The sequence below is a fragment of the Phaseolus vulgaris genome, chromosome 3, assembly GCF_000499845.2.
Source record: "Phaseolus vulgaris cultivar G19833 chromosome 3, P. vulgaris v2.0, whole genome shotgun sequence".
Taxonomy (NCBI): Eukaryota; Viridiplantae; Streptophyta; class Magnoliopsida; order Fabales; family Fabaceae; genus Phaseolus; species Phaseolus vulgaris.
This window is the reverse complement of record NC_023757.2, coordinates 25,297,505-25,309,031: the sequence shown is the minus strand read 5'-3', so window position 1 is coordinate 25,309,031 and position 11,527 is coordinate 25,297,505. Positions and strand designations below refer to the sequence as shown.

Genomic DNA, 11,527 nt, shown 5'->3' with positions numbered 1-11,527 from the left:
GCTTCGATAGTTTTGGCCTATGCTTGTTCGCGCCAGGTGTTGGCACAAGCCAAGAAGGCACCAAGATAGAAGTTCATGACTTCTTTCTTGGCTCCCTCAGCTTGGCTCCCTGGCGACAGTTTGTGGAAGTAGCCCCTCAGCATCTCTTGGACTGGTGGGGGAAGTTCTAGAGCAGGTGGCAGAGCGGATGTGGGCTCAGTTTTAGTCCCGCCCTCCAAGGCCATTTTTTGTGGAGGTGAGGTGGCGCTTGGAGGGTGCTCCCTTAGCGAATCAGCCCCATGGTTTGAGGAAGATGTAGAAGTGGCAGCTTGGGGAGCAGCCCGGGTGATCCTTCTTCTCTTGAAGACTTGTCCTTCAACAGACTCATCTTCATCCTCAGAAGGAACCACCACCACCCCTTTGCCCTTGTCAATGGGGGCTGGTTCAGCAGTGGTTGCGGCCAAGGCAAGGGGGATGGCCGCTATGGGGGGTGGTGAGTGTGAGGGGTGAGTTAGAGAGGGTAGAGTTTGGGGAGTTGTTGTTGGAGGTAGGTTTTGAGGGCGAAGGGTTGGGGAGGTGGGAGCGGTTTCGGAGGTTGGAGGTATGGAATCCCCAACCCCTTTTGACGAAGCCTCGCTCTTAGACTTCAAAGCTTGGGCGAGTTTCCATCTCCTTTGCTTATCCATTTTTGAATCTGCATCAAGAAGGCAAACACAGTAAGAGTTAGGCACAAGCTAAATTGCTGCATGAGAAAGGCAAATAATTCATGTACAAGCAAAATAAAGCAGAAACAAAGAGCAAATAGTCAAAGAGGGTGATTCTTGTACTTATTTAACAGGTGAGGCCTTCAGCATCGTATTCCCGATTTATCAAAATGGAGGTATCGAGGACCCCCATGCTGGCCAGAATTTGGCAAACCTCTCGATCAGTCGAGGGCAGCTCGTCTAAGGATTTGGGCTTGGTCAACTTGACTTCCTTCACCCAATACAAGGGGAAGCCATCCAAAGCCGCGTGGTCGTGCTCAGAGCAGCACATCCGGAAGAATTTGCCCCTCCATCCCTTGTAGGATTGCTGGAACAAAGATAGGAGGACCCTCCTGGCGATGCCACTGAAGCTCACCCAGAGACTTTTTCCTTGCTTCTTCACCTCGAAGAAGTGAAGGAAGATGTCGACGAAGGGAGGTTGCCCAAAGTACCCGCAGAGAATCCCGAAGGCCTTGACGAAAGCCCAGCTGTTGGGATGTAGCTGGGCTGGGGCAACGTTAATCTTCGTGAGAAGTTCCCTCTCGAACCCAGAAAAGGCAAGCGCATCCCAATGCGCTTGAAGACGGTTTGGTAGAAGAAGAAAAATGGAACCCCGTTGTTGGACCTCTCGTCCCGAAAGACCGTTTCACCTGGATGGCAGGGAAGCACAGTTATGTTCACATCATGCCTCCTAGCAAAGGCGCGATGCTGGTAGACGCTTGGGTCGCCAATGTGGTCCCTCCAATCTTTCATGGAGGTTAGGCTCGAGCACTCATCGAGTAGCTCGTCGGAGGCCCAGGGTAAAGGGCCCTGTAGTTGACCCTTGGAGGTGGAGGGTTGGCAATCGTTTTAGTACGCGCCATGGAGAAAAGCTGAAGAATGAAGAAGAGAAAGGGTTTAGCAAATGAGGTTAAGGTGAAAAGGGGAAAGAAACCCTAAGAAAAACCCTACCCACGCGAGAGATCGAGAAAAGGGGAAACAGAGAAACAAGGAAGAAGAGCGCGAATGAGAAAGAAATAAACAGGCCCAGACAGTTATCTCAGTACAGAAAGTTAAAAGGAAGAGCCATTGAAGAAGAAAAACCGTACCTTTGAATAATCAGTTGGGTGGAGGTTGGAAGTGCGAAGGGAAAGTGTAGAGTGACCTTCGAGAAGATGAATAGTGTGAGAAATACGAAGAGTGATGAAATAGTGATTTGGAGCGCGCATTTTCGAAAGATATAACATAAATTTGAGGAGCGCGAGAGGCGTTAAGTTGCGGCCGTGCGATTGGGCCACGTGTCAAGAGATTAAAGCATGACTTAAAGTTTCACGTCACCAACACAAAGAGGGTCATATCAACTGCTCAAAGAATGTCACGTCATCAGAAGGGCCACGTGGATGATAGGGCGAGGCCTTAGTTTTAGTCTTTTCGCTGAAAACAATTGTCAGCTCAAGACTGGGAGCTTGTGTACCGACCCGTCCCCGGGCATTGACCAAAGTCAAAGTCAAACATATGGTGGGACCCACCAAGGGGCCCTAAGGAAGAAAGTCAATAGGTTGACCGCTTGGGGCGTCGCCAGGATGAGGCGTCGATGAAGTCACCCCCGATAACCACGGGTATGGAAGACCGTGGGGGGGGGGGCACAGTAAGAGGCCACGGTACGGATGAGGAGGCCTCGGGCCCTGGTACCTCAGAGCAGTAATAAGAGCAGAGAAAGGTGGCTTCAAAGCCGTATCTCCAGTACCAGTAGGGAGTAACCTGACTCGTAAAGTACCCACGCCACCTCTAAAGAATCCCTGGGACAGATACGACCCAGGAGAGGGCCAAGCCTAGGGGCGAACCATGAGTGTAGTGCGAGAGGAAGGTAGATACACTCCCAGGGCGAGTGACTAGAAGTTGGGGCGCATGAGTTGGCACCCAGGTAGTCACCCCTCGCGCCAGATGCACTTGGAGGAGGGAAGACTTACACGCTGGAATTTCCCTAAGTTGGGTTACAGCGTCGTAAGGCCTTCCACGTGGAGTTGCGCTAAGTCAGAGAGGCCACGTGGCAGCAAGCACTGAAACTCAAGGTATATAAGCTTTTCTGAAAGCTGAGTGAGGTACGTTTTGCTCAGTCTGCACACACACTCTAATCATTCGCTCGCTTACTGATTGTACGCACGAGTGGTTGGAGAGAAAGAGAGAATGTTAGTTACGATTCAGTTACACACCTTTAGAGCATTCAGTTACGGTGCTCCGATACGGAGGTGTTTGATGTTTCTTGCTTTCTTACTTGATCGTCGGAGTGCAAACGACAGCGAGGGTGCCCTTTTGCTCACTTCATTTCAGGTACTCACGGCGGCGTAAGGCGGAGATATGAGTTGAAGACGAAGGAGTCCTTGTTCGCAAGTCAGAGCCACACACGAAGATTTTCTCGGTCAACCGGCAGGAACAATATCTTATGTTACTTTAATCAGTTTTTTATTTATAACTGATATAATAATATAATAAGATTGTTTGTCTCAAGAAACTTTACAGGTATGTTAATTACCTTATACTTATTCTTCACATCACTTGTACTAAATTGTATAACGGGTTGACAATTGAATATAATATTGTTACGATAAAAATATGCCAACTAGGACATCAGTTGCTTACAAGTCATCTTTAATTATTGTTTTGTCATGGTCATAATTTTTATCTACATATTAAGTATATTAAGTACTCTTCTGTAGTACTTATATTTTTTGTTCTTATTCAAATGGTTAGAATTTTAATTTAATATAAAATATGATATTCTTAGGCCCAAAATAAGCAATTAGAGCATCACCTGTTTTGTTTAATTATTATTATTGTTTCTTATATTCTATGTCTTACAATTATTTGTTATTTAATCATGCTCTGTTTTTATACCTTATAACTCATACGTTAAATGCATTATATATGTTACTCTGTTGAGTAGATATCAACATTATGCTCAACAAAATAAGATAGAAGCTAGATCATTTAATATTTTCAAGGCTTTTGTTGATTGATACATGAGTGCATTAAATAGGTGTCAAAATAATTAACTCAATAATTTATTTTATTCTTTTTTGGGATAAAGTGTGCCCTTTCTAATTTCCTTATACATTTTTTCCGAAATTTACTTTACTCTTCCTATGCAGAGTTAGTGCAGCAGGTAATCATTTCATCCCAATATTAACAGTGTCAATAACTTTTAGGATTCCCAAAATATTTTTTACAAAATACAAATTTATTTATTTTTTTTAAATTATTTAAATTTTAACCTTTGGATTTAAATCCTTATTATTATTATTATTATTATTATTATTATTATTATTATTATTATTATTATTTATGTAAAATAATTATATGTTGCCTGTAATGTTTTTTTTTTCTGGGGCGAAGTCTTTATCATTTTATTTGATTTGATTTTTTTATGTTATATTTCTCATTATCAAACTTCTTAAAAATTGATAAATTCATTATTCCATAACATTTATTAAATAAAACAAATTTATTAAATAAACAAATAAATAAATATTTAAAGGCATTATTTATTGATACATACGTGCTTTCCATATATCTCATAACAATTAACTCAGAAATTTACATATATTGTGACCTACTTGATTTGTACTTTTTTAGATTCACTATGACGTACTTGATTTTTTTTTTTTCAAATACACGTGGCTAATGTAGTTTCTCTCACACAGTTTTCAAAATATTCATTCCTCTTCCTTATCAGATTTGGTAGAATTAGATAATAATTTCATTTCAACATTAAACATTAATAATTTAAATTTAAATTTCGAAATCCTAAAATCATTTTTTTTATACAATTGAAATTTAATTCAATTTCAATATTATTTAAATTTAACCTTTTTATTAAAATTAAATATTAAATATTATAAATATTTATATAATATAATAAATATTATATATTATATAATTATATATTCTGTATTATTATATTGAAGTAATTAGGTTATAATTCAGTTTAATTTTTATTTTTTAATATTATTTAATTAATATTAATTAATGTTGTACTTGAAATGAAACACACTGTTCTTTGTTACAATGTTCAAACCAAAGGTCATAAACAAAATATGTTATAAATAAATAGTTACACCAAAGGTCATAACATTGTGCGGTTTTTTATTATTCACAATCGTACTCTTTTCCACTTTCTTCCTCTATAAAATTTTCTCCTCTACTACTTTCTTTCTGGTGCTTTCTCTATTATTCACTTTCTCTCCTACTTAATTCTTGGTGTTTTCTCCATTATTCATTTTATGGCGCCCAGTGCTAAAGAAATCATTATACTTGAAACAAGAGAAGTCTTTCGGTGCATGAACATCCGTGGTGAAGTATGCATATTTATTTTTTTTCTCTAAAATTTATCCGTTTAAACACTTTCTTCATTTCCTAACTTTTTTTTTATATTTTAAAATCAATAGTTTTGTTATGCTGATCATGCTTTCGCCATCGAGTTTCAAAAAGAACTTGGATAGGAGTGGACCCTTGCAGATTCAGAAGGGAACGTCCATATAATACAGTATAACGAAAATTAATTGTCGTCGAAAATGTTGCGTGGATGGTTTACTTTGAGTGATTTTTATGGCTTCACAGATGATCACTATATGTTATTTCGTTACATAGGTCAGAACGCTTTCCATATAACTGTTTATATGGATGACGTCCCTGAAAGTGGAGTAAATTGTTATTCAGACGAAATTGAAGGGAATGAACCCTTAAGCATTGGTCCCTTTGACCATTTTTCCATAAAGTTGTCTCGATTAAGTATCAAACTCAGTTATCTTGTTAGTATAGCATTCATTTCTTTAAAAATGCCCTATTTTATATTCTACTTGATTTCTTTTTACTTATTATTTCAATATTGTTGTAAGAGTTCAAGATGGGAAGCTTTGATGTGTCAAATCCAAATGAAGCCTGAAGTTGTGTGATGTTTTAAGTTTAGGTTTGGAATCTCAGACAAAGCTCATTTCAATCAGTTTTAAAGATTAAAGTGTTTTTCCATGCAAAGGGAAAAACAACCGATTAAAATGTCGAGATAATCGGTTGTTTGTCACTTAGCTGGCAAAGGAGTTTTGAAACTGTTTTTTGAATCAGTTGTATAACTGTCAAAACCATTCAACCTGTTAAATCGTGGTTTTAACCGATTAAATGTGTGTTTTCCTAACAGCTTTTTGAAAATCTGTTTCAACTGATTTGGTTGTTTAAATTTGCTTTAATGTTAGCATTTCAAGTATTATAAATACGTTTTTTATTCAAACGTTTAAAAGATTGATGAAACAATAAAACTTTTGATACTCTGAGTTGAGATTGATTTGAGAGATTACAAAACTATTTGTGAAAAGGTTTCTACCAAGTTTTTAACAAGTTTGCTTTGTGCTTTGTTGTGGTTAAAAGAACTGATTTATAGGGTGCTGGTGTATTTTGTTTTACCAGGTGTTTTCTAACCTTGTTCAAGTTCTTGTAATTGTTCATATAACATTTTGTATAACTGTGTAAAATCCTGTAAAGTCAGTGTGATTCTGGCTTGAGGTGTGTGTTGTGTGCAAGGAGGGTGAGTAGGCTTTGTGGGATTTAAGGTCACCTCTTTGTGTGTGGTGTTTGTGTAATATTTGATTGATTGCATAGTGAAAACTCAGTTGTTTGACTAAGGACTGGATGTAGCTCTATGATTGAGTGAACCAGTATAATCTCTATGTATGATTCTCTCTATCTCATCTCTTATTAAACTGTTTGTATTTTCTCTGTCATAAACAACCGGTTAAATCGCAATTTTAACCGATTGATTTTCCGATTCCAATTTCTATTTGACTATTGAATTGGTTTTTTGAACTGCTTTTCTGAGTTGTTTATTAGAGCTTCATTCTAAGCAAAGCATTTGTGAAAATAGGTTGAAAGCAATTCAACCCCCCCCCCCCCCCCCTCTTGTTGTAGCCATCATACCTAACAATTGGCATTAAGAGCAAGGTTCTTGAAAGTTACTCAAGTTTTTGAAAATCTTTTGATGGCTAATAAAATGCCCTTTAGGGAAGGATCCTCAATAAACAGACCACCTTTGTTTTGTGGAGTTAATTACCAATTTTAGAAAGTTAGAATGAATATTTGTATACATTCAACTGACAAAGGCATTTGGGAGTCAATTGAAAATGGTCCTTTTGTACCTCACGTTAAGAAAGATGATATTTTAGTTGATAAACCTTCATCTGAATGGATAGAAGCAGAATGTAAGAAAGTTAAGTTTGACTGGATAGCTAAAAATATTATAACATCTGCTCTAAGTTGTGATGAGTTTTTCAGGGTTTCACAATGTAGCTCGGCCAAAGAAATGTGGGACATCTTGGAGGTCACACATGAAGGCACAAATGGTGTAAAGAGAGCTAGGAAGCATGTTCTAATCCAGGAGTATGAACTCTTCAGAATGCAGAAGGGAGAATCAATATGTGATGTGCCAAAGAGGTTCTCTCACATTGTGAATCACCTTATGAGTCTTGGTAAGAAGTTTGATGAAGAGGAACTCAACATCAAGGTACTAAAGTGTCTTGATAGAACATGGCAACCAAAGGTGACTGCCATTTCAGAATCAAAGGATCTCACCTCATTGACTGTGGCATCTCTTTTCGGCAAACTAAGAGAGCATGAGATTGAGATTCAAAGGCTTGTTGTTCAAGAGAGTGAAGACAAGCATAACAAGAGCATAACACTCAAATCTAGCAAATAGCAACATGTTTCCCATGAAAGCGAAGAGGAAAACATAAGTTTGTTATCAAGAAAATTCAGAAAATTCTTGAGAAAGAAACAAGCTTCTAAAAGGTATGATTCAAAGAAACCTAGTGAATTCAATTCTAATAAGTATACTAGTTATGGTTGTGGTAAACAGGGAAATATTTAGTTTGAATGCCCAAATAATGAAGTCAAAGAAAAGGGGGACCTCAAATTCTGTTTGGTACAGTAGTATTCTTTTCAATTTCTGTTCGGTTTCCATTTGTTGTTCTTCAATTCTTGTTGCTTGATTCCATTTGACAATATATGGACTTCCATATGAGCTTTGGTTTGGTGCAAAGTCTTGGTGAGTTCTTGAATTAGAACATTGATCCAATTCTAAGTAAAGTGCCAATTCATGACCAACTCAAGTTGCTCCTAAGAATGTCAAAGAATCATGTATTCTTGTTATTGCATTCACATCATGTGGTATCTAGAGTTTAGGTTTTGTGTTGCTTAATTTTTGAGTTATGTTGCACTTTATTTTCAAGAACTCTTTAATTCAAGTTGTTTACCATTCTGTTTTTAGGCTGTATTTTGAGTTTCCTTGCTGTTTTTCTTTTGTTACACCAAGTGTTTGTGAAAAGGATTATGGCACTCATTATTCATAAGAGTTTGGCTGCTTTTTGGAAAGGCATTCTCCTTCCTTAAGCTGACCTTAAGCTTCCTTTCACTTGTTATATCTTGTGATATGTCTTTTAATTTTGTAATCATGTCAAGTTTTGTCTTAGTCATGTTATTCCATAATTGTCATTACTTCTTGTAGTACTTTTATTGCTTTGATTGTTTCTTGCTTTGGTTTACTCTCTGTTTTTGAAGTTTATTGCTTGATCCTTTGTGCATTTTCATTTTTAGATTTGAGTTCATGCTTGTATTTTCATTCTATACAAGTTCCTTTACACAATTTCCATTATGTCTTTGCTAGTTCATCATACTGTTTTTCATTCCTAAATAGGATACTCTGTTTTCTTACAAACGTGCTACTGTTTTCAATTTACTGCAATTAATTGGCTCACTGGAAATTTGTGAAAATTTGGATTTACATTCTTCAAAGTGTTACAAAACCATAGCAAAAAGAAGTACTCAAAAATTCCAAGTACACAAAAAATGATAAACAAAATACGAAAAGTGTACAATTCTGCCGAAAAAAATACGGTAATTGGGCAGCGATTTTGAAAAATTTATTTCTCTCAATTGGCTTACTGTTTTTACCTCATTCTAGTGCCATTATTGAGTTAAGACATTGAAGTTTCTGTGGTTAATTTTTCACATTCCAGTTTTCTTTCAATAATTCCAGTTAAATCTGTAAACATAGCACAGTTTGCATACAACATTTTTTTCTTGTAGTTCTGTTTTTGTTTCTTAAATCTACTCTAGTACTTTTCTCTAGGACTATTTTGGTGTGCCTTCTTTATTCATTGAGTTCCTTATTTTCTTGCTTGTCTTTCATTCATATTCTTTTCCAGTTTGTCATATATTGTTTTCTGTTTTGGTTTAGCTTTTCTTGCTTATACCTTTTCTTGCTTGTCTTTTTGTTCTTCTAAAGTTTTGTGGAGACTTGTTCTTAAGTGAGTGTGGTTTGCTTTGACATTTTTCATTTCAAGCTCCTCCATTCCACAAGAAAGGCTTGGTTGAGGACAGAATACTTTCTTGGAGTGGTTTGAGTATTTTCTTTTGGCATTTTCCAGCAACCTATATCTCACTTTATTTTGGCTAACAAGTTTCTTTCATTGTTTGTTTCTGTTTTTTTTGTACTTTTGATCATGGCTCATTTTTCTAGTGGAGAATCCTCCAAACCTTGCTCACCTTACAAGGCAGCTCTCTTTGAAGATTTAAAGAATGCTAAACAATCCAATGCTCACTATCTTGATGTGATAAGACAAATGGAGGCAAGGCTCCAAAGCTTGGAGTTAAGCCGTGAAGAAATCCATCAAAACCGGGAGAGAAGACATCATCCTCCTCTTCGGCATTCTTCAAGGCATTCTCATTCTTCTCATGGTTATTATGAAGACAATGCACGGCCAAGGCATCATCACCATGAAGAGAGGCGCCAACATGTGGCTGACCCTTATTCACCTAATGTAAAACTTCCTAGCTTTAGTGGTGAAAGTGATCCTAATGTGTACTTAGGATGGGAGGCATCAATATCTCATGGACATTGACCTACACAAGAGGCCGCCCGTGGTCTCTTGGAACGATTTGAAAGCTTGTTTACGCGCTAGATTCGTACCCCCACACTTTAGGAAAGACCTATTGTTGAAACTCCAACGGTTTCAACAAGGCACGCTAAGTGTGGATGATTACTTTAAACAACTAGACACGCTTTTAATTCGAGTTAATATGGATGAGAGTGAGGAAGCTAAGATAGCTAGGTTTGTGAGTGGCCTTCGAAGGGACATTCAAGACGTGGTAGAGTTACAAGAATATTCTTCCTTGGAAAATGTGGTTCACCTTGCTAGTAAAATTGAAAATCAACTTGCAAGAAAAAATGCTTTCAAAAATTCTTCTAAGGATAACTACTACCACTCTTCTTGGAAAAATAAAAATAGTTCTTTTTCAAATATCCCTTCTAAGGACTCTACTTTCAAACCTAGAGATTCTAAGCCTTCCACTTCCACTTCTAGGCCCAAATCACCATCTAAATCATCTAGTAAGAAGTGTTTTAAATGCTTGAGCTATGGACATATTGCTTCTAATTGCCCTTCTAAGCGAACTATGTATATGCATGATGGGGTAGATGGTAGTGAGCATGAGTCTGAATCTTCTAGCATTCCTCACCTTCTAGATCCCCAAGTGAGAGTGAGGGTGAGAACCCACATGAGGGTGACCTATTAGTAATAAGACGCATGCTTGGACAAGTTTTAAAACCTTCTGATGAAACTCAAAGAGAAAATATTTTTCATTCAAGGTGTCTTATTAATGATAGGGTATGCTCTTTGATTGTGGATGGGGGGAGTTGTGCTAATGTGGCAAGCACAAGAGTGGTAGACAAACTTGGATTGCCTACCATCTCTCATGCCAAGCCCTACAAGTTACAATGGTTAAGTGAGGTTGGTGAGCTAGTGGTGAACAAGCAAGTCCTCATTACATTTTCCATTGGTAAATATAAAGATGAGGTCTTGTGTGATGTTGTTCCAATGGAAGTTACTCATATTCTTTTAGGTAGGCCATGGCAATTTGATAGAAAAGTTTTTCATGATGGCTTTACCAACAAAATTTCTTTTAACTTCCATGGGCACAAAGTCATTCTTAAGTCTCTCTCTCCAAAGGAAGTGCATGAGGACCAAGTCAAAATGAGAGAAAAGAGAGAGAAAGAAGATGATAAAAAAAGTTCCAAGAGAAGCCTTCTCATATCTACCCAACAAGTTAAAAAGGTAATAGTTACTCAAAAGCCTATTTTTTTAGCTATTCCTAGAACTATTGAATGTGAGTCGGCTAAGGATAGTCCCACATGTTTGGACAATTTGGTAAAGGAATATGAAGATGTGTTTCAAGATCCTCCTAAAGGCTTACCACCTCTAAGAGGGATTGAACACCAAATAGACTTCATGCCCGGGGTTTCTTTACCAAATCGCCCTGCATATAGGACCAATCCCCTAGAGGCCAAAGGAATTCAACAACAGGTTGAGGAATTATTAGCTAAGGGGTGGATACAAGATAACATGAGTCCATGTGCTTTGCCTGTCATACTTGTTCCAAAAAAAGATGGGACATGGAGGATGTGTACAGATTGTCGCGCTATAAATAACATTACCATCAAATATAGGCATCCCATTCCTAGGTTAGATGACTTGTTGGATGAATTACATGGGTCTAAAATATTTTCCAAAATTGATCTTAAGAGTGGTTACAATCAAATTCGAATTAAACATGGTGATGAATGGAAAACCGCTCTTAAGACCAAATTTGGTCTATGTGAGTGGTTGGTCATGCCTTTTGGCTTGACTAATGCTCGCAGTACCTTCATGCGACTCATGCATCATGTATTACGAGCATTCATTGGCAAGTTTGTTGTGGTTTACTTTGATGATATTCTTATATATAGC

At 37.6% G+C, this 11,527-nt stretch overlaps 1 protein-coding gene across 1 annotated transcript; it reads left to right on the top strand.

Moving 5' to 3' along the window:
* The first annotated feature begins 6,816 nt into the window (after positions 1-6,816).
* LOC137839423 (uncharacterized) lies at positions 6,817-7,440 on the top strand. Its single transcript, XM_068648540.1, has one exon. The coding sequence runs from the start codon at positions 6,817-6,819 to the stop codon at positions 7,438-7,440; it is 624 nt and encodes a 207-aa protein (XP_068504641.1).
* The last annotated feature ends 4,087 nt before the right edge of the window (positions 7,441-11,527 follow it).

Coding starts and splice junctions, on each gene's coding strand:
- LOC137839423 (XM_068648540.1), top strand. CDS start 6,817: ATGAATATTTGTATACATTCAACTGACAAAGGCATTTGGGAGTCAATT.